The sequence below is a fragment of the Convolutriloba macropyga genome, chromosome 8, assembly GCF_964194025.1.
Source record: "Convolutriloba macropyga chromosome 8, txConMacr16.3, whole genome shotgun sequence".
Classification (NCBI taxonomy): domain Eukaryota; kingdom Metazoa; phylum Xenacoelomorpha; order Acoela; family Convolutidae; genus Convolutriloba; species Convolutriloba macropyga.
In genome coordinates this window covers 60,822,308-60,846,489 of record NC_134475.1, presented here as the reverse complement: position 1 = coordinate 60,846,489, position 24,182 = coordinate 60,822,308, and the positions used below count along the sequence as shown (strand labels likewise).

The 24,182-nt window shown below is 35.3% G+C and overlaps 1 protein-coding gene across 1 annotated transcript in view; it reads left to right on the top strand.

Moving 5' to 3' along the window:
• The window catches only part of LOC142344897 (uncharacterized), a 217,429-nt gene that overhangs the window by 181,004 nt on the left and 12,243 nt on the right, over window positions 1-24,182 (top strand). Inside the window, exons 37-43 of the mRNA XM_075396946.1 lie at window positions 1,597-1,760; window positions 4,443-4,626; window positions 11,989-12,293; window positions 12,686-12,878; window positions 13,856-13,978; window positions 20,223-20,356; window positions 21,188-21,289. Coding sequence (XP_075253061.1) covers window positions 1,597-1,760; window positions 4,443-4,626; window positions 11,989-12,293; window positions 12,686-12,878; window positions 13,856-13,978; window positions 20,223-20,356; window positions 21,188-21,289 — 1,205 coding nt within the window. The remainder of the gene's footprint in view (window positions 1-1,596; window positions 1,761-4,442; window positions 4,627-11,988; window positions 12,294-12,685; window positions 12,879-13,855; window positions 13,979-20,222; window positions 20,357-21,187; window positions 21,290-24,182) is intronic.

Below are 24,182 nucleotides of genomic sequence, written 5' to 3'. Positions count from 1 at the left end.
TGTTTTTCATTTCGTATACTGATGTGTTGCGCCAATATACACACGTTTCTGCTGGAGAATTGCCGTTATGGTACAATTTTCGTTCATTTTCGTGGCTGATGAATTTGTCTCAACTTTTCAATTGAAATTAATATACAAAATTGAGATACTCTAAAATCATTGATTCAATAGTTTGCCGGTTTCGACTTGTCTCGTATTTTATACAAATGCTGAGTTTTCACGCTTGAGGAGAATAACAAAATGTCTGTACCCATTACTCCCGAGAGTCCTCCAGAGGAGAAGTTTCCTCACGGCATGATTTGGGTGATTCCTCTCGAAAGCTTCGGCGACGGGGCCAGGGATCCCCGGAAGATTGCCCACAAGAAGCTTCCTCTGTTTGAGGGGTTGTTACCGGATGGACTGTCGGAGGCTTATAGAGCATGGAAGCGTGAGAAGCGTGTTTTAAAGCCTAGGAAACGGCGGGCAACTTCTGATTCGAAAGGATCGAAAAAGCTTCCTGACCATAGGTTTGATCCTGACTTTGATCCAAAGGATCCTTTGGGTCTTAGTCGATGATCACTGATTTTTAAATCAGTAGAATAGGTTGTAGAAAGAAGAGTAGATGACATTGCTAAAACTAGACTGGTTAAAGCGTCGGTAAAATTATTTTATAGCATGTCTGTGATGTCTGTTATTCAATGTTCATCGTTGCCCGATGCAGTTCAGTTACTTCAAAAAAACTCTTATAAGAAAACCTTTGAGCAGAATACAACGTTTTTACCGGATTCGCAATCGGAATAGCACTTAAAACGCATATATTCGAAAAGTAAAGGCACTGATAACTCGGTCTTTTAATAGCTTATAAAAGATAGATCAAGCAAGCAAAGAAAAGTCTTATCATATTTGAATTACAGATATCGGTGTTTTATCGGGAACAATATTGTTCCTTTATTGTCTTTCTCCATTCTAGTGCTCTTTCCTGCCCGTTTTTGCTCCTTCCTCTATTTTTTATCCATCTTGCTTTCCCGTCTTTTATGTATTCAATCATTGCGCTGGAAAAGGACCGAAGATTAGACCGTTACCATCCGGAGTGACCTCGGATCATACTTAAGTGCGCTCGAAAGTGGCCCCTGATCAGACTAAATCATCCGGAAATGACCTCTGATCATACTATTGTGCGCTCGAACCAAATCCCAGACCCTGTAATTTTGGTCTGGGAACACACAGTGTGCGTTGGACTGATCAGAGATGACTTCCAGATGGCACCTCGACCTGAGCAGAATTGCTCAATGTATTAATTTCCATTACCCCATGTCGACTTTTTACCCCGAAAAAGATGTAAGATTATGGGGTAATTGGGGGAATTTTTTAGCAAATCCCCCTCAATACTCGTATGTTTTTGGGGCTAATGGGGGTAATTCGATGGAAGACTAAAATTTAATAATCCCCCCCCCCTCGTTACCCGCTAATCTTACATGTTTTACCCCGCATAGACAATTACCCCCCTACTCTTTCATCAGTTTGGGGGATCAGGGCGTCGGGGGTGTAATTTCGACACGGGACAGAACCATAATACGCAACTATGGTTTAATTATATTTCGACTTATTGTTTGACAGGTCACTGTTTTAATGCACTGGATAGTGATCTGATGTCGTGTACTAGCTCCTACTCATTTGGAATTGAGGAGAAGAGACGATTCTGCAGTGAGTGGAAACTGTCCACTGAGAGTGATCCATGTTTCTACGAGGCATTCCAGTACACTTATCCCAATGAAATACAGGTTAGTTAATTAATTAACTAACTGGTACAGAAATGATTACTGGAATAATTAATTAGTTTTTACCTTATTAGTTGGGGAGAACAACACCGGTTCAGACGCGTGAATGTGAAAAAAATGAAAATAGATGAAATTTCTCCGAAATTCAATGATGGCGTCAACTAATTTCGGAATGTGTCATCGCATCCTGAAGTTTGATTAATTGCTCTCAAACGAAGTTTGGAGCAATTATATTAGTCCAGCTGTCTTTTTAATGCAATTTTTTTGCTTGACCGATTTTTCGTCTGACCCATTTGACTTTCTTCTGGTCCTCAAAAACGGGATAAACAGGTAACGCCCGGAGGGCATTAAGGTCTCCTAGAGCCCTTCGGTTATGTAGAATCTAAGTGTGCGATTCACCGAAACGGTTTTGGAGACATAAATTCACGCTGTGAAGGGCAGTTCTTAGAGTTTCACCCCGGAATATTTTGGATATACCTGAAATATTTGACTTTGCCAACATCAAAGTTAAACAATTTTTGTTTATGTTTATTGACATGTTGGCTGATAGAATTTATGGGACCTTGAAAATGTTAAGAACTTTGGTGATTTGTATCCTTTTTCCTTGTGAGTTAATAGTCTTCGATTGACAATTAACTTGGTTATTATAACTATGATCATCAACGCAAGAGATGAACAGTTTAATGAATGAAATTTTATCAGTCCATTTCTTTTCTCCGGTGTCCTATTTGAATAATTTGTTTGATATATTATGCTTGTATTTAACGAACGTATATCTAGTCATCGTTGGCAATAATTAATTGGGCAAATGGAAAAAGAAGATAGCTCTGATCTCGTTATTTGTCCACGTTGCTTGTTTACTAACAACTATTCAGCAACGAAATTTTTTCTTTCTTTTCTTTCTTTCTCTACGCGTGGAGTAGGCCTTTCTTGCAATTTGTTTTTGTTTTTGCTATTCTGGTCAGGTACGAAAAAAAGAACTCTGGTCAGGTAATAGAGAACATCAAATGTCTTTAATGGGTTTTTAAGCAACGTGGTTTTGATCTTGAGATTGTCTGGTGCCTTAACCCGAGCGACTATTTGGGAGGTATGAATGCTGCCAAGCGTGTTCGGACATAATTGTTCCAAGAATGTTATGCAAAGTCTCCCTTTGGCAGTTGTCATAAAGTTTCATGACCACAACCTTTTGAGTTGAGTAAAATGTGCTGACATCAGCATGGATTAATAGTATTAAGCTTGAAGCGGTTTCATGATGCCCAATTATGGACGTGTAATAATTGATTTTCGTTCTATTCATAAATGGTTAGAAGGCGGCTCTGTTAAATGACGGCAATTAGGTGTGAATTATATAGGTGAAATTAACTTTGAGATGACTCTTACTTCGTGCAATGCAATATATTTGCTCTGCGATATTTCAGCCAAATATCTACGCTGATTAGTGATGTACGTTATTATCTGACACTGCAGATTAACGATGGATTGAAATAAGTATATAGAATAAAAATAAATTAATTTCCTCAATGCTAAATAAATCAATTTTTTTAAATAAAATAATGAAATGAAAAGCACCCAGGTGGACGGCGAATAAGCAACATCATGCTTTTTTGATACCGATCAAATGGAGAACAAAGAGATTTTTGACTCACCTAGATATGACAGAGACAGAGGATGAAAGACATGCAAAAATTGAAAGAAATCTTACATGTAAAAATTTACATCTTTTTCTCGCAAATTCCTGCCCTTCCTTACAGCATTATGCACTCAATTAGCCCCAAAAAGTGACTGACCAACGGAGACGGATTCCCTCTAGGCAGGATATGCAAGGATCTAATGCTAGAAAGCAGAATTATTCAAAACAATATCAACAATTTCATTGTCGTATAATAGGACATTCTCCCTGAAGTAATGGACAAAATGCTGTATTTGATTGTCGCAGGAAAAATTCAAATCATATGAGCCCAATTGATGAATGGAATTCAAAAGTTTTGCACCCCTATAAGCAATGGATAACTTGGATAACATCCCTTTCACTTTGGGAGTTGATAATATGTGAACGCTTAATTATGTGAGTTGAGTAAAATATGCTGACATCATCATGAATTAATTGTATTAAGTTTGAAGCGGTTTCATGACGCCGAATTATGGACGTGTAATACCTGATTTTTGTTCAAGTAATAAATTGTTAAAAGGCTCTGTTAAATGTCGGCAATTAGGAGTGAATTAATTAGGTGAAATTAACTTTGAGATGACTCTAATTTTGTGCAATATAATTGCTCTGCGATATTTCAGCTTTGAAATAAGTGAACCTGGGAAGCAAGTCATAATCAGTTTTTTTTCTGAAAAATTAATATTCCGTCGGAGAATTATTTATGTACCTCTCATAAAAGTGTGTTTCAAAAAGTCCAAGACTGCATTTTGTCATCTTGAAATGTTTCCTCACTTTTTTTTGAAAATTAAAATTGTGTTCGTTATGCTTTTTGTCGCTCCACCCGTTGCAAGCTGCAAGCTCGTGTCTGTCATTCATCTCGAACCCTTTTTAGATTGTTTTTGGCCTCCTTCGGATGTTACGGTTGCAAGAATCTTGCTAGACGAATATGTTAATCTTGCAAGATTAACATCTGAGCCCGACTCTGTCATCAAGCTATCCGGGATGCAGTTTATGGATCTTTTCTATTATTTTTATAGGGATACCCAGTGGCCGGTTGGTTCGAGACTTACGGAGGGGGAGGTTACGTGGTGAGACTGGACGGTTCCCAGCAGGACTCGATTGACAAATTGGACTGGCTTTTTGATCACAAGTGGCTTGACCACGACACAAGGGCCATCATTGCTGAGTTCTCTGTCTTCAACCCAAGCACTAATTTATTTGGTATACTGGATGGATCCCCCACCTATTGTTGCTGTACCTTCTAATAGTACTCACTTAATAATGCTCTCGTTGTTTTGCAGTTCTTTTGCGCATCATTTTGTGACCATTTTATTGTGCTCTAAATGGTCAAAATAGCCAATTGGTTCTGTAATTTTACCTCTCCACACATGCCCCATTTTTAGAAGAGGTACTTTAACATTTTATGATAGCAATGATCAATTGCATAAACTACGAGCAATATTCTGACTTTTTAATGTGTAATGAGCCAAACTTGAAGACATTGCAAGTTTGCTTTGTTAAAAAACAGCAGGAATTAGCAACCCCAGTGGCTCGACCTCACTTGTGACAGCTTTTAGCACAATCTACTCTGGTCATCATACATGGCTCAGCTACAATGCTGCTTGCCTGCACTAAACATTACAAATGTTGGACAAGTATCTGCTGTCTTATTCCAATATTCCTTTCGTATAATCGGAAGGGTGTTGTAAATCTAAAATCTAGTTCACCAGAAAACGTTCACCAGAAAATACATTAGCCCATTCTGATGGAGTTGAAGTAAAAGTCAAATTTTTCTAGTCTTGAGTGATTTCACTCAAGTGAAACAGAATCTAAATTTTTTAAAATTTTTTGGTGGGACTTGGATAAAATATCGGTTCATATTGAAGAGTAGTATGCCAATTCAACCGCAAAAAAATAACGAAATTCCGAGTAAGAACAATAAATACTCTTTTCAATAACACGGCACTGTACACATAACAAAGTGTCAATATTAACAAAATCACATTTAAATTGAAGTTTGAGCAGAATCACAAATTGAATAGAATTATAGAGAACATAAACAGAAGTGTCAACCCCCCAAATTGCATACTAATTGTTTTTAAAAAGAAAGTCCCTCCATGACGCACTAGTCGCTTTCCAGAAACACACTAAAAAGTTCAGGCGAACTTCAGGTGTACATATACCTGAAAGGAAGCTGAACTGCTGTTCAAGTTTTTTTTACCTGAACTGATGCAGGTGTAGTTACCTGAACAAAAAAGAGTACGCTCAAAATTTTACTGTTCTTAAAACCTTGTTACAACTCACCACACTTGTTTTATTCTTTCAATAGAGCATCTTCAACCATCAGACCAGAAGTAAAAATGTATTTAAAGGGGAATTTACGCTTTTTTTCTGCTTTTTTAGTAATGCCTTTAGTTTGTTATAAATTAAGAGCCGTCTTCGACTATTTTGCTCTTTTCCGGGCTGAAACGAACTTTTTTGGATTCAACTGACAGGTTTTGAAGAGCAAATTGGAAGCATAATTGTAAGGATCACTGTCCACAGAACAATTAATTAAACTTCAGATCATCCGCCCGCAGAGAATAACCTTTTAAAGTTGATCAATGCCATTTTTACGCTAAAGTTGCGGTACTAAGTGAAACTGGTGTGTATATGGCTAAAAACAGTAGCAAGATCAAGCTATTATCGGCAAGAAAGTATCAAAAAATCTACTGTTGGATTTTTTCAAGTTTTTTTCTCAAGTCAGTAATGTTTTTTTATTCAAAACTATCAGCCAAAAACTTGTAGATTTTTTTTATAGGAAAAAACTAATTGTTTGGCAAAGGTCTGACACTGCATGACCTTCTGCGACAAATTTGTTTGGTTTCGTACCTTTGACAATTTTGTTCACAACGATTTGATTTATATACCAACCAGTAATAACCCTATCGTGTTCAAAGAAAAATTAATTTTTTTCATTATGTGTTAATCAAGCAGATTATTCCAATATTTGATGGCCAAACTAGTGAACGTGTTCTCCATTTTTTCCACGAGAAATTTTACATGCATTTAAATTTTTTTGTTCTTACTGATTCTTGAAAGTGCCTAAGTAACCATTGCATTTTTATCCAAATATGGAAGCGTAATTTATGGCTTGAATCAAGGCTTCACCACTCTTAATGTAGTCTACAAAACTTATAGGAGCTAAAGTCAGACTTTATTTGAACATTTTCGTTAACCCAATCCGTGATTTTGACGTAAAAGCACTGGTTAAAACTTTAATCTGAGTCTTATGTTTTGAATTCGGAGAGATAACTGAGCAAAATCATCTTGCCTTTGTTGTTTTCAACGTCTTGTTCTATTTTAAAATTAATTTTTGGAACTGCATGATAATCACGAAAATTCTCTATCAATTCAGTAACGCAGCTTTGTTGCTGCTTTTTGGATGAGTTCAATCGTACCACCACTCATTAATTCAAGAATTGAAACCTAATTCTCACAGACTTCACAATCTCTTGTAAACTAGACGATCAAAGCTATACAATAAAATAACTTAAGTTCTTTTTGCAACGAAGCTTTTATATATCAACACATATTTGTTTGAAACATCAGGATTTTTTAAGAGTTGGAAATCTTATGTCAGCCCTCATTTTTGTTAAATTCTTTCCTTTTATTTTAATTTTGGCCATTCAATCTCTCCTTCGGAGAGAAAAATAATTGTATCTTTAATAAAGTTTAGACAATTTTTTTCATTACCTCAAAAAATGGCTCTGAAGTGTTGATAATTTGACTTTTTCTTTCTTCGTGTATGTTTAGAAAAAAATACGCTTGAAATTTTTGAACTATGCTGGTACTACTGTAAAAAGAAAACGTATTCTGTTATTGTGTCTTTTGATGGCTCAAGCATGGCGAAATTCGATTAATAGATGGTTGCAAAACGCTTGTTGCGAAAAGTAATTGAAATTCTGGCTTTCGTTTGGAGTTTTTTCTGGAGCACGTTTCAAAATCAAATTTCTATTTTGGATAATTTATGATGTTGTATACGTACTTGATGTTCCTCTGAATAAATTTGTGCTGTAACTGAATATCCATTTGAAATCAGGAAATCAGTGCACTCAAAAGTTTGTTGAAAATAAACCCGAGATTGTTATTAAAATGGGAGCAAATATATGACTTCAATACATATGACTTAAGGAAGATATGACTTCAATATGTTTTATCTTTCTAGCACTAAGTTTTTTCCTCAAATGTTGTATTTGTTCTGATTTTCGTACAGAACCAGTCACAACGTTCCTTGAAGGAGAAATGTGAGAAATATGCAAAAGAAGTTAAAACAAATTAGGAAGAAAGTTATGCCATTACACAGTTTGTTGGTTACAGGTAGAAACTTTGACTCACCGCAGACAGTTTTCGAAAAAAATTGTAAAAACCTATATTTCAGCTCTCATACGCTAATGGCTTATGTTTCACGAAAACTTTAAAAATTGTCTTAGAAATTAGTTTATTTCGTTGTCTTACTCTCATTTTTCGGTATGCATTTTTTTGTTCCGCAAAGTTCCAAAACAGCATTGTTCATTTTTCATTCCACTCTTCAATAGCTTTGACTTCGTGACAAATATTTGTTTCTCTTATTGGTATTGAGTTTTGAGTGCTCGAAGTGACTTTGAAAAACAATAATTCAATCATTTCAGGTTCAGCTAGACATCTATTTTCAAACATCTTAATGGAAATCGAACAAGAGAATTGGATTTTTTTGGTTATCTGTTTTTTGTTTTTCTACTCAATTTTTTTTTTGGAAATATTTACTGATCACAATATTTGTATTTGTTGCTATATGTTGTCTTGTGTTTGTCGTTATCGATATTCTGCGGCCCCACGTCCTGTTGACGGTTTTGTGCAGATCTTCTTACTACTGTTTTCTCTAAAAGTTTTTGCCTGTGTTTTGTACAAATAATCACTAATAATTTGCTCCAAGACCACTTAGTGGGGGCAGGGGGAGAGTTATAAACTTTGTTCAGCCGGATTTGGCCGATCGATATACTTGACGCTGAAAGCCGTGAGTGGTAGTATTAGAAAGCCCGTCGAGCATGGAAAGTTTGATGAAAGACTCTTTGAGTTTCGTGTTTTGGGGAAATATTCGAGAACTTTCAACTGATTTCAACTTTGTTTTTGTTTACTTTTTTCGTAATTTCTCAAATGATAATTTTTTTTAATTAAATTTTGTTAAAATAGTTAACGATAATGAGATTGGTTCTATTTTGAGCCTTTTTTAATCAAAACTTTCTAAATTTGCCGGAAGAAAAGACCTACGAACCTCTTACACAATTTTTATAAACTCAAATGAAAACGTATTTTACTTTCGCTTTCTAAGAGCAAAGCTTGTAATTAGAGTTTTTCCTGTTTTTTTTTTGCTATTTTAAAACAAAATTAATCCAAAATGCGTCTTAAATTTTCTCATTTTATCATTCTCATTATCTTGAAAAAAATCTCAGTCTGCTGGGCTCTCATTGTGGAATTGGACTGCTGGTCAGTTCAAGGATTTTGATGTGTTTCTTTGTGATGTTTTCTGTCCTATTGTGCTTTTTAATTCCCTTTTTTGGTTCTGATGTCAATGAGATTCAAAAAAATGAAATTCTTTTAAAAATCAAATAAATTGTTATTTCAACTACTTTTCCCATTTTCGAGTTTTTTCTACTTTGAAATTTGACTTCAGTTTTCGCTGCTTTTTTGTCGCGATTTTCTACAGCTCAAAAACGCATTTTCTACGCACACATTTTTCAATGACTTTGATCTTTCAAAACGGGATAAACAGGTACAGCCCAGCGGGCATTAAGTTTCATTAGAGGCCCAAAGTGGGCTTTAGTAGTCCTTCAAGTGCTTAGAGTGGTGCATCTGCTGGGATGGCCATAATTTAAGGTTAAAAGGTCATTTTTAGGAAATTTTGGGCTCAAAATCGTGCAATTTTTCATGTTTTTTGTGATTTTTTTAGTTTTTTTGTTTGATTAGTCTTAGTTTGAAATTTTTAAAAGTTGATGAAAGCTTTTTTGCGAGACAAAATTGCTTGTTATGACCATTTTATGAGCTATATGTTTTGGTATTTCAAACACAAACACGCAAATTGATCCTAATTTTCGCAATTTTTTTCAGGTTTTTTGAAAATTTTTGTCATATTTTGAGTTTTTTAGCCCTAGGTGTCAAGAAACCTCATCTAGGTTTTGATAAGGGGTGTGATGATAGATTACTGCTTAGTTTCTAGTGGTAATGGAATATTTTTCTACTTTTTGCCATCATGAATTTAAGCATTTTTTGACAAAACTTGCATTTTTTTTCATATTTTTTGACATTTATTGTCATTATTCAAGTTTTTTGAGTCCCAGGGACAAGAAAACCTCATCAGTAGTTGGATAATAAGTTACTGAAAAATTTTTAGTTGTCATGGAATAGGTTTTGAACATCACAAATTTTAGCGATTTTTTTTTTACAAAATTCGCATTTTTTTCAGGTTTTTGAAAATTTTCGTTAGTTTTCAGTTTTTCCAGCTTCAGGGACCAGGCAATCTCTTTTGAGGTTTGTTAATAGGGCACTGCATAGTTTCTATTAACAATGGAATGGTTTTTAACATTTTAATGTCTCGAATTTTAGCATTTTCTTGATAAAATCTGCATTTTTTAAAAATCTTTTGATATTCGTCTATTCTCAAGTGCGAGAAAACATATTCCACGTTCTATTAAAAATTACTGCATGGTTTTTAGTTTCAATGGATTTGTTTTCAACAATTTAACTTTTCGGCTTTTAGAAGTTTTTATAATAAAATTTGCAAATTCAAACTTCAAAATATTTGTATTTTATTTATTTTTTTTGCCTCAGTAGTCAGGCAACTTCATCCAGTGTTTGATATTAAGTTATTAAATAGTTGCTAGGGGGCAATTGAATGGCTTTCATCCTTTTAATAGAACGAATTTCTATTTTTTGATGTGTGAAAGTTTAAAAATTATTGTCTATCGATCTATGAGCCTATGAGTTTTTTAAAGTTTGGAATTGGGTTACTGGATAGCCTCTAGAGACACAGAAATGATTCTGAAGATATTTATATCACGATTTTTGGCAACGTTTCCTTATAATTTGCAATTGATTTCTTTTAATTTTTCGGTCATTTTCGAGTTAATCGATCTTCAAGGGCCAATAAATATTTTTCAGGTCTTGCTGATATAATACTGGACCGATTTCAGAAACAAAAATTGTTTTTTGACATGTTTTGGAAATTTGGTATTTTTAAAGGGAAAAAATTTTACTTTTGGTTTAAAAGCTTCAAGAATTTGAGCAATGAGTACATTTTTGTTTAGTTTTGATTCTTTTATTTTCTCTATTTTTTAAGATAATTTTGTTTGTGTTCTGGCTGGCATTGTTCAATTGGTCTGCTGGTCAAGTAGACTACTTCCGAGTTTTCCATTCAATTCTTTGAATTGTTTTTCAGGACTTGTCCTGCTATGTTTTTTTACTTCGTCTAACAGATTTTTGTTTCGTCTTACCGTGACTTCTTGGAATTGACTTTTTCAATGACTTACCTCACTAAAAAAATGACTTCTGAGCTCACTTATGAAACTTTAAATTTCACGAACATTTACTTATTAAAGGTTAATAGTTTGCATCTAAGTAGTGCCAAACATATGCCCTAATTCTTGAATATTAGAGTCTTGAGTTTTTGATTTCGAATATTAATTTTGGGATCTTTTCCGTTTGTGCCCCCCCCCCAAATATTGCACGTGCATCTGGGGGGTGCAAATAATATGCGCCCACTAAGCTGAGGGGCACAAACAGAAAAATCTTAAATTTGAAAAGCCCTATGAGGGCTTCCTCCTTATAGAGCTTATGTATCTCATATAAAATGACAGTCCGAAGCTAACCCAAAAAGTCTAGTGGTCAATTAAAGGACTGGTGGTTGATCTTTCTATTTTATTAATAGCCGCCCTCATCTTCTCAGCCGGCTATTATAGCGCTCCTATTTTTTTTTTACTTCGTCGAATAAAAAAATGTTTCGCTTTACCTCATTTTGCCGCCTTTTCAACATTTTGCGTGAAATCTTTTTGACTTCTCTAGGCTAGTTTCTCTCTTCTCTCATTCTGCTAAAAGTGATTTTGAACATCAGTTGCTCAGCAAAGCAATTCAAAATGAACAGAGTCAGTATAAAAAATTGAAGTCAGAAGTAGAAACGGGATAAACCCATAAAGCCCAATTTTAGATGCCCGCTAATTGAACGTCGTTCCTATAAGTCTTAGTTACCATCTCTAATGCTTATTGGTATTGATAGTAGCCCCTGTAGCCTCTCTCTAAAACAGAAGCACAACCACGAAATGCCATCAAAATAAATCGGACTTAAAAAAATGTTTTTGCACAAAAATCTTTTTTTTTCAATATCTTCTGTTATTTCAATCCCAATCATGCTTATTGGAATCAACGGCGGCTATTTTCCGGCAATCTGCCGGGTATGTTTTCTATAGTTGTTTCAATTCATGTAACGCCACAAGCGTCTATCGCGGCTATTTTCCGGCAATCTGCCGGCTATGTTTTACCTGAAGCTAATCGAACGCCCTTTTTCCTGCATAGGTGTTTGCACCGTCATGGTGGAGACCCCGCCCACTTCCTACATTTTCCCGTCCTTTAATCTGATTCCACTCAAACTGACAGTGCTCCACGATGGGGACTTCTACAGTGCACTAGTTCTGGCCGGTGCACTAGTCATGCTCAACTTGCAACTATTACTCTCCTGTTGGAAACTGTACAAGCAGAAGTTGGCAAAATTCCTCTCCGATGTCTGGAATGTTCTGGACGTGTTGATTGTGATGTCTGGATGGGCTTGTACTATCCTGTGGTTCACTAGATACATCAAGGGAGAGACCGCTATTGAACGGGTAAAAATTTACGTAATTCTTGTTGAAAACTTTGACCGTGTTGCTGAATAGAAAAAGCCATTTTTAAAGAAAAATGAAGTGGAGCTTTTTAGCAGCTTTTTTCCAATACTTTGCGGTAAATCAAGTGCTTAAAAATTACAGCGTCTTGTAGCACGTGTTGCATAAGTCTAAAAGAGTAGAACTAGAATTCACTTTATCGCACATTTTTTACTTTTTAGTGAATATTTAATTTAGTTACAGTTCCATTATTGCAGCTAAGTAAATTGAATTCCAGCTTAAATATTTTTTTTGCTTTGCGTCATGAATTTTCCAATCTTTCCCACCTTTTTTTACTGAAACACCATTTGCACTGATTAAAAATCCCAATTTTCAATTTTATTCCCCCTTTGCAGATGTCTTCATACGGGGGCAGGCAGTACGTGAACATGGGCGAATTGGCGCTTATAACCCAAGTGTTTGTGTACACTTTGGGCTCTATCTCCTTTTTCACCTCCATTCGCTTTCTGTGGCTTCTCAAGTTCAACAAGAGAGTGGCAGCATTCATAGACACTCTGTCTCTCGCAAGACAGGATCTGTTTGCTTACGGTATGCTCCCTTGAAAATTTATCTCTTTTTTATTCCCACATTTAAATTTCACTATTATAACCAGTAAATTAAATACTTACATGCCATATGACTTTTTTTAATTCAAACATTTAAATTTCACGATTATAACCAGTAGAGGTTAAATAATTACAAGCCAATATATGAATTAAATCACAAATTATCATTTTGAAATTTGAATTGTAATGGTAGTTCACATTTGGCTGTTCGTTGTCATACGTAGAATTTCGACATTATGGGAAGTGTTTCCGCTCTCACTGTTTACAAGAATTGTTACCATCCTAGACATAGCATGATAGTGGCTTTGGATCTTTTCCGTTTGCCCCCCCCCCCCTCAGCTTAGTGGTGCATATTATTTGCTACCACCAGAGAAGTGCCATATTTTACATAATGATTGACTATGTAATGACACGTGCTCTATAATTGGGGGTTGCATAACGTAGTTGGGAGAGGGGCACGAACGGAAAAGATCCGTTGTTTTTTAGTCTCTTGCTAACTACAAGAACTTGTAAGTTTTTCTTACTAAGTATACATACTATTAATGTTAAAACTGCTGAACACCAGTTGAATGAAAAGCTTATTTAATAGTTTGAAATTTGTGGCTACAAGACGCATTGATGCTGAAATAACGAAAATGACAGCAAACCATCAAACATGTGCTCAAATTTCTGTTTTATATGTAGTTTTCCATTCTGCATTAAAAACCCACTGAAAAATTAATTGCACGTAACTAACACGTTTATTGTTATGAATTTTTTTGCTGAAAAGTTTTGGAACGAACAAGTTCGATCTTAGGAAACATTTGGTTGGTAGAGATACAAAAATCAGTTCGAGAAAAATTACACAATGGTTAAAATTTAGCAAAAACCGGTCTGAGAAAAACTATGAGCAGACTCGGACTTTCAATCGCATAAGCAAAAGCTACGTTTTGTATTTGAGTTGGGAGAATTTTTGTTTAGGATTCATCTTCTTCATAATCTTTGTTGGGTTCTCAACCATGGTCTATGTGCTGCTTGGTCCCAAACTGCTCATGTACTCCAACATGAAACTAGTCATGGAATCTCTCTTCTCCATTCTACTCGGTTAGTCATATCCCCAGCAGTGTTCGGTGTTTCTTTTCTCAGAGATAAGTAACAATTTCAACAGAAGTTATTTATAGCCGCCCTCATCTTCTCAATCGGCTATTATAGTGCTCCTATTTTTTAGAATTCAAAGAACTTGAATTGTTTTGGGGCGCTGTCTTTTCATTAGGATCTGTTCTCACTTTTTCATGATTTTTGAAGTCAAATTGAAGTGATGATTTTGGTAACGCCGAAACAGGAAGTGGAGTAAAAAACCAAGTGGTTTTGCGGCTTGAAATTTTTTTGCTCGAATTTTATACTGAAGTGAGAAAACAGTTTTTGAACAAAAAATAGCTTTCTCGCTAGTAGTTTTTTTGTTCACATGCGGCTTTTTGACATTAATTTTTACTGTTTTTTTTAATAGCCGCACAGCGATATCTGGGGCTATTATTAAAGAATTTGAATTGTACTGGGCGCTGTCTTTTTTATAAGGTCTGTTCACATATTTTCATGATTTTTGAAGTCAAACCGGAGAAGTGATTTTGGCCACACCGAAACAGGAAATGGAGCGAAAAAGCCAGTAGTTTTGCGACGTGAAAATTTTTTCTTCTAATTTTTAAGCAGAGTGAGAAAACGGTGTTTAAACAAAAGTTCGCTTTGTCGCTAGTGGTTTTTCGTTCACATGCGGCAATTTCACTTTGGTTTTGTACAGTTTTTTTTTACTTTTTTGGATTGGTTTTTTTTCTAAATCGTTTTTCAAATCCATTCATAGTCATTCTAGGCCTAGTTTTTTTTGTTTGAACCAAATTATTATTTCTCGGTAGTGGTTTTATTTGTTCACATGCGGCATTTTGACATTGGTTTTCTTTTCTTTTTTGATCTATTTGTTTTATAAAAGGTTTTCCCAATTCACTCAGTCCGTTCCAGGTCCAGTTTTTTTGTTAAGTCAATAAAAATTCTTTGAATTGTACGTCAGGACTTGTCCTGCTATGTTTTTTACAATTCAAAGAATTTGAATTGTACTGGGGCGCTGTCTTTTCATTAGGATCTGTTCTCACTTTTTCATGATTTTTGAAGTCAAATTGAAGTGATGATTTTGGTAACGCCGAAACAGGAAGTGGAGTAAAAAACCAAGTGGTTTTGCGGCTTGAAATTTTTTTGCTCGAATTTTATACTGAAGTGAGAAAACAGTTTTTGAACAAAAAATAGCTTTCTCGCTAGTAGTTTTTTTGTTCACATGCGGCTTTTTGACATTAATTTTTACTGTTTTTTTAATAGCCGCACAGCGATATCTGGGGCTATTATTAAAGAATTTGAATTGTACTGGGCGCTGTCTTTTTTATAAGGTCTGTTCACATATTTTCATGATTTTTGAAGTCAAACCGGAGAAGTGATTTTGGCCACACCGAAACAGGAAATGGAGCGAAAAAGCCAGTAGTTTTGCGACGTGAAAATTTTTTCTTCTAATTTTTAAGCAGAGTGAGAAAACGGTGTTTAAACAAAAGTTCGCTTTGTCGCTAGTGGTTTTTCGTTCACATGCGGCAATTTCACTTTGGTTTTGTACAGTTTTTTTTTACTTTTTTGGATTGGTTTTTTTTCTAAATCGTTTTTCAAATCCATTCATAGTCATTCTAGGCCTAGTTTTTTTTTTGTTTGAACCAAATTATTATTTCTCGGTAGTGGTTTTATTTGTTCACATGCGGCATTTTGACATTGGTTTTCTTTTCTTTTTTGATCTATTTGTTTTATAAAAGGTTTTCCCAATTCACTCAGTCCGTTCCAGGTCCAGTTTTTTTGTTAAGTCAATAAAAATTCTTTGAATTGTACGTCAGGACTTGTCCTGCTATGTTTTTTACAATTCAAAGAATTTGAATTGTACTGGGGCGCTGTCTTTTCATTAGGATCTGTTCTCACTTTTTCATGATTTTTGAAGTCAAATTGAAGTGATGATTTTGGTAACGCCGAAACAGGAAGTGGAGTAAAAAACCAAGTGGTTTTGCGGCTTGAAATTTTTTTGCTCGAATTTTATACTGAAGTGAGAAAACAGTTTTTGAACAAAAAATAGCTTTCTCGCTAGTAGTTTTTTTGTTCACATGCGGCTTTTTGACATTAATTTTTACTGTTTTTTTAATAGCCGCACAGCGATATCTGGGGCTATTATTAAAGAATTTGAATTGTACTGGGCGCTGTCTTTTTTATAAGGTCTGTTCACATATTTTCATGATTTTTGAAGTCAAATTGGAGTAGTGATTTTGGTCACGCCGAAACAGGAAATGGAGCGAAAAAGCGAGTGGTTTTGCGGCGTGAATTTTTTTCACTCTAATTTTAAAGTAGAGTGCGAAAATGGTGTTTGAACAAAAATTCGGTTTCTTGGTAGTGGTTTTTTGTTCACATGCGGCAATTTCACTCTGTTTTTTACTGTTTTTGATTTTTTGGATCGGATTTTTTTCTAGATGGTTTTCTCAATCCATTCACAGCTCATTCTAAGCCTTGTTTTTTGTTTGAATTAAATTTTCATTTCTCGCTAGTGGTTTTATTGTTCACATGCGGCATTTTGACATTGATTTTTTGTTTTTTTCTTATTTTTTATCTGATTTTTTAAAAATGGTTTTCTCAATTCACTAATGGTCCATTCTAGGTCTGGATTGTCTTTTTAGTCAATGAAAATTCTTTGAATTGTACGTCAGGACCTTTCCTGCTGTTTTTTATTTCGTTGTCACGATTTTTGTTACGACCATATGACGTCACAACCACTTCAAATCTTCTTTTTGTCCGTTCGTTCATGCAATTTCAACTGGAATGCGTGCGTGACGTCATTTTTCGCTCTTAGTTGAGCTAGTTTTTTTGTTTATTTGCGTGATTATTTTTTTGCTCACACTTGACTTACCTTTACTTCCTCACTTTGAGTGTGACGTTTATTTATTTTAATTCAAAGAGTCATGGTCAAATGGGTGGGTGTAACTCTAATTGAAGGGTATTTGAGAGCGGCTAATAAATGCAGCAAAAATTTATAAACATTTTAAATCAAAATATAACAACAGCCTTCAATGAAAAGACAAATTTTTCATCTGTCCTTTTTACTGTTTTTATGACTGCAGATCTACGACTATTGCGGCTGTTTTCTGGGAATCTGCCAGCTATGTTTACAGTTTTGTGGATTTGTTTTATTCTTATTGATTTTTCTTTACCCTTTCATAGTCCATTCTAGGTTTTTTTTGTTTTTGTTTTGTAAATGAAATTTCTTTGAATTGTATTAGGACTTGTCCTGCTATTTTTTTAAAGATCTGTTCACATAATTTAATTATTTGTGAAGTCAAATTGGAGAAGTGACTTTGGTCGCGCCGAAACAAGAAGTAGAGCAAAAAAGCGAGTGGTTTTGCGGTGTAAATTTTTTTTCACTCCGTTTTTTTTGGATCTGATTTTTTTTCGAGATGATTTTCTCAATCCATTTATCGTCATTCTAGTTCCTTTTTTTCCGTTTGGTCAATGGAAGTTCCTTGATTGAACAAATTTTTATTTCGCTTTACTTGATTTTACCCCTTTTCGATATTTTGCATAAAATCCTGACTTCTCGAGACTTTGTTTCATTTTCGCTCACTGTTCGCTCAAAGTTCTTTTAAACAGTTCTTGCTCCGCAAAATAATCTACAATGAACAGAATCAGTATCGAAAAAAGAAATCAAAATAGAAACGGATAAACCCATAAATCCCAATTTTAGATGCCCGTTACTTGAACTTTGTTCTTATAACTTTTCGCAAACATCTCCATTTCTTTTTAGCGTCGAGACTATTCCCTGTAGCCTCTCATTTAGAGACTGGAGTATATATAACTACGAAATCCGATCGAAATAGTTTGCTTTTTAAAAATAATTTTGTACAACGATAATTTTTTTCTTTGTTTTTTCCTTTCATCCCAATTGGTGTTATGGGAGCCAATGGCGGCTCTTTTCCAGCAATCTGTAGTGTATGCTCAACGCTAGCAAATATACTAGGGCCAGCATCGATTGGCGTGCAAAATCCCAGCGGTGGAAATCGATTCACAGTTCGTTTGAAATCGCTTATGCGTTCTTTGCAAAAACTAAGCCATTAAAATTGCATTGCATTGGAGAGCAGTCGATGAGCCGTTACGTTACCGTGGATCAGTTCCATTGGCCTTCAGTCCTAAAGTGCTGAGAGCTTTGCCGAAAAGATTTTTGCCGTGTTTTTAAATAGACACTTGTGGCCATAAATTTTTAATTATTTTGCTTCATTTTATAAGTCGAGAGGGTTATGATATTGATAAAGTCTTCGTTCCGTTAGCACATATTTCCTTTGCTAGATTTTTGGAACAATCACGTTTTTTTTTGTCGTTTATAGATAAATGTTCTGTAAAACCTGAAATTTCACAAATTCTTGGAACTTTGAACGTTACCGGGGTTTAAATAATTCATAGCCACCGTCCGCTACGCAAACTGATATTATTGAGGATAGTTTTTACAATACAAAGAATTTGATTTGTATTGGCGCGCTGTCTTTCAAGAACTTTTCCCGCATTTTTTTTTTACTATTGTTGAAGCTAATTAAAAATCAAACTTTTGTGTTGATTTATTAACCAGGAAACAACGCAGTTTTAAGACTCGAGTCTCGTAGGCCGTATAAGAGTAAAGTGACAACAGAGTTTTTGTGGCAATTTGTCCCATGTTATCATTGCTGTCTTGGTTTTCTGAGCAATTTTATGTGCAATTGGTTCGTTAAAAGCTAATAGCAGACCGTTCAAATTATAGTATTTGGTTAGTTGAAACAGGAATTCGTTCGAGCCATCTTCTAATTTCTACCGCTTTTTTCAAATCTTTTCCTTCGAGTTATGTTTTTCGTTTTGCAAAAGCTGTATGCAATTGTCACGCCAAAGTTTTGACTTGCGTGAAGGGAGTTAATTACAAAATTTGTCCAATGCAGTGAATATTTTCAGAAAACAAAATCAATGGAAACAACAGATTTCGCCTCATTAAGTCAAGGTCCATCAGGTTAACAGAATTGGGATCTTTTCCGTTTGTGCCCCACCCCCACCCCCCAGTAAGTTTTGCGCCCCCAGTTACAGAGCACGTGCCATTACATAGTAAATAATTATGTAAAAATATGGCACGTGTGCGTCTGGGGGGCTTAAATAATATGCGCCCACTAAGCTGGGGGGGGGGGGGGGCACAAACGGAGAAGATCCCAGAATTGATTAGAACAATTTCTCGTTGGTATCAGCATTAAAATACTCGTGCACATTTTAAAATGCCAGAAGTTGCTACTTAGCCAGAAGTTGAATTTCGTTGACTTTCGTCATTTTAAAACGTGCGCGTTTCGTGTTTTAAGCATGGTTAAGTGACTCTGCAGAAGTCACTTCGAATCGAAATTCTGACTTAATATCTCGAACCGCTTCGCGGTTCTCGATGAACGCCAGAATTAGGTTGGGGGATACAAATATATAGGAATTTGGTTCCTTTATACAGGCATACTGTTCAAACTACAAAATTTCATCATATTGTTTATCGTATTTTTCAACTATATACCGATGTATGAGAACTTCCGCATTATAACTTGCCGCCAAAATTATGTCCCGGTCTTTTGAAATCGTTAATGAATATTTTCATTTCTTGATATGTAAAAACATTTAGGGGTGTTTTGCAGCCGTTAAATTTACCTGTCCTAATTGGAGATAGAAGAGCCACTGATAAGACATAGTGTTTTCATTAGAGAAGGCATATTGGATCTATTCTGTTTCGGTCCCCAACTTAGTGGGCAATATTTTACGCCCCCAGGCGCACGTGATATCTTTTATATAGTAAAGGGCCATATAACAACATATATTTTTCTTTTCGAATCCAAATCGAAAAGAATTTCCAGTCGGAAATTCTTTTCGATTTGGATTCCAATTGGGCTAATGGAGTATTTTATTCTATTCAGTTTAACATAGTATGCGCATACTGTAGAGGACGCCAGTAGAATAGATCCGAGAACAGCAATAAATAAATAAGCACAACATTGCTCTGGTCAGAATTTCACTCGTTGCTCCAACCATTGCAATTGGTGTTCGATCGGATTGCCGGCTTAAGGATCTCTGCCCCCCCCTCCCCCAGCTTAGTGAGTATAAGTCTTTTATGACCCCCAGGCGCACGTGATATCTTTTATATAGTAGAGGGCCATATAACTACATCTAAATTGTAATGAGGGCATAAAAACACTGGGGGTTCGAAACAGAATAGATTGTGATAGATATTTAATGTGGATTGCTGTTGCAGGCAAATTCGAGTTCAGTGAAATCTTCGAGGCAGACCCGGTTCTGGGGCCTTATTTGTTCATGTCCTATGCAGTCTGTATGGCCATAGTCGCTCTCAATCTCTTCATATGCATCCTCAACATTTCCATTCATGAAGTTAGTCCCAATCACCTTTCATGCAAAGAAGATGCGCCCTTTGACCTTATAATTACACAATCGCTCGAGTATCGTTAGGACGCGACTTCTCGCGTATGTTAGTGGGAAATTCCCAGATTATCGAGAGATTTATTTTTATTAGTTTTGGCGACATTGCATAAATTGATAATTTTACAGATATATTTAGTGAGCTGAGCTAACAAACGAAAGACGACAAACTGACAAATTGCATCATAGAAAATTTTATTGACACAATAATTATTTTAAGACAAAAATGAGTTTAACTCAGTCGAGAAAGTTCTCTTACTTAATCTAGTTCAAAATCATTTATAATTAAGTAAACAATTGCAGATGAAAACCCTAAATGATAACCCCACGCCCCTTCCACGTATAGATCATGGCTCGCCATTCTTGATAATTTGCAACCTGTTAATGCTATCAATTAATTGTTATGGTTAGCCCGGTAATGGCAATGAAAACTATGCCAATGAAAACTAAAATTTTGCTCACTGGGTAAATAAAACGGCATATGGAAATATACCCCAATGTTAACATTGAACTCCTGGTCGAGCTAATTTTTTTGGTTGTGATGATTTCATATCAAGTCCCACTACCCGCAAGGCATGGGCAAATACGTTTAATGCGCAGCTCTTTCACAGCCAAGCTGGTTTTTCTCCTGGCGTTTTTCCTGTGTAAAATAGGGTGAGTGGTTTTTTCACGGGGGAGGGTGGTCTATCATGTGTTCCAAAATATAACAATGCAAGGCGAGAGGAAATAGCTAACGAATATTTCGTGTTATTTGAAAAAAAATCGTTATTTTCTCTATTCTAGATTCGCAATGACCTGGTGAACCGCAGCAATGAGTTCGAAGTGGTGGAGTTTGTCCTCAAAAAGATTTCACGTCTGCGCAACTCAAGAGCATCCGCGGAAAAGGTATGTCACGTCCACAATAGGCGTTTTCTAATTGCTCTCAAATGAAATGCTGTCGGTCTTTTTTTAATGCGATTTTTCGCTTGACCGATTTTTCGTCTGAAGCTTTTGACTTTTCTTCCTCAAAAATGGGATAAACAGGTAGCGCCCAGCGGGCATTAAGTGCTCTTAGAGCCTTTCAGCTCTGTTTCAGCTCAAATCGTTTTGGAGACTTATGGTGTGAAGGGCGGTTCTTAGAGGTTCAAGACACCCCCCACTATTGCCCCGACCCCCCCTCTCTTGCCTCCCCTCCTTCCCCATCAGCCCACCAGTGCACACCAGGGGTCAGAAAACCTCGTTTAGGGTTTGATAACAAGTTACTGACACATTTTTTTAGGACATGAAGTAATTTTCAACTTTTTAATATCACAAATATTAACATTTTTTTAAAAAATAAAATTTAGTATTTCCAAGTCTTTTAAACTTTTCCTGTCATTTTTTAGGTTACTCAAGCCTCAAGAGGCAGATATCCTCCTCTAGTGTTATATTACCGAATAGCTTCTAGATGTAATGGAATGTTTTTCAGGATTTTAGTATCAGCAATTTTTACAAAATATTTGCAATTTTTTAAAGTTCTTTTAATCTTCTTGAATTTTTATCATTTTTTTTCCGGCACCAGGTTCCTAAGCTTTTCAAGTCATGCAGACGGGTTACTTGAAATAACTCCAAAGAAAAAAAATAATTTTAAACATTTTCACTACGAAATCTGGGAGCTTTTCTTTTAAATTTTTTAAAATTTTGCAATTTTCTTAAATAGCTTTTTTTATTTATTTACTAACAACGCTAGAAAACTAAAAATTGCAGAGTCGAATCGGCGGCTATTTGGCGGCAATCTACCGGGTATGTTTTCATTTTAATTTTAGGCCGGTGTTGGTAGTGGTTTGAAGGTTTCTGGAGATTTATATTAATTTATGTTAATTCGGAGGTTTTTCATGTATTTTGCTGATTTTGGGGCTAATTGTGGTCATTTTTGAAGATTTTTTTTGTTTTACTGCCACAATTTTTTAACTGAAAAGACCCGTGATACTTGTACAATTTTAGATAACACGTGGTTACAGTTTTGTGGATATGGATCATTTTTTGTTGAGAAAAATGGCAAAAATTGAAACCATTTTTTTAATAAAATTTTTTGCAGTTTTCTTTTTTTCCTGTTGTTTACACAATTTTCTTGGCCTATTATGACTTGCCTATTGTATTGCGAGCATTTGAATACCCCATTGACTGAAGGAATTCTTCTCTGGATTGATGTGTTTTTGTAATATTAAAAAATTTTAAATTTTTTTTCCTGTTTTTTAGTCCAAGTTGTTTATAAGAGCTTATTTTTTCATGATTTGGCTTAAATGCTCATAGGTCGTTTCAGTAGGTACTAGTTGTTTTGATGAACTAATTTTGCCAGAGATAGTTTTTCGGGCTCTCAATTTATGAAGTAAAAAATTTGATCCGATTTTACACCATAATTTAACAGATTTTGTTTTCTTGTATTTACTTTTTTGTTTTATAGTTTTGTCCCAAATAATCCTAAATTAGTGCAGGCACGTTTTGTCTGATGATTAGTTGGATGGTGTTTAAGAGGAGTTCCACTCCGAGTCGGTTCTGGAATTCTTCCGGCTATGTTTTTTTTTATGATCTGTTCACACATTTTCATGATTTTTTAAGTCAAATTGGAGTAGTGATTTTGGTCACGCCGAAACAGGAAGAGGAGAAAAAAAGCAAGTGGTTTTGCGGCGTGAAACTTTTTAGCTCCAATTTTAATGTAGAGTCACAAACCGGTTTTCGAACAAAAATTCGCTTTCTCGCTGGTGGTTTTTTTTTTGTTCACATGCGGCATTTTGACATGGATTTTGGATTCTTTTTTACTTTTTCTGATCTATTTTTTAAGAAATGGTTCTTACGGTTAACTCATAGTCCGTTCTAGGTCTTGTTTTTTGTTTAATCAATGGAAATTCATTGAATTGTACGTCAGGACATGTCCTGCTATGTTTTTGAATTCGCTTTTGTTTTTGATCACGTTTTTCCTCACGATTTTCACGTTTGACTTCTGACTTACCTCACTCAATGTTTTAAATGAACGGATTCTAAATTCGACCACGCAGTGAATTACGCAATGTAGGGAAAACGGTCAATGTCAAAATAGCAAAATTAAAATCAAAAGAAATGGAATCAACCGATAAAGCCCGGTCATTAAGTCATAGTGCATTAGGTTATCAAAGTTCATTAGAGCGATTGCTGGCTGATATTAGTATTAAGCTTAATGCCCTTCTGTTAAGAAGCTGAAGCAAGTATAGGTTTAGAGTCTTACTGAAACTGCACACTGATTTAGAACGCTTTTTGAAACTTAGGAAACAATTTTTCTCAATTTCTATCTCTTTTTTCTCTTTCTGTTTCAGTCCCGAGGTGCGTCTAGCGCGTCAACGGCGGCTATTTTCCGGCAATCTGCTGGCTATATTAATAAATATAATTTATGTTACTGTAGTGGCTAACAAACAGTCTCACATCTTATTGTCTATACAAACCTCAATTAATGCAAAAACAAATTTAATGTTCAAACGATTATGAGAACAAAAATTTGTTCATGGGGAAGGGAAGTACTTTGTTCCAAAATTATTTGACTAGCATCGGTTTTAAATTTGTCACAATTTTAAGCATAAGTATTTCTTTTCTTTTCAATGGCGTTGAAACTCAATGGGGGCCTTAAGATGGACTCTAAATTTAATTTGAGATGGACTCCGTCAAACTTTAAAAATATTTTCTAGTTTTCGCGAAATAGGCATGCTTTCAGGAATCGTTTTGGTAGCCCTTTTGCCCACATTTGATTAGTTCTCCTCTGTACATCTTTACAACAAAGGGTGCTCCCTTG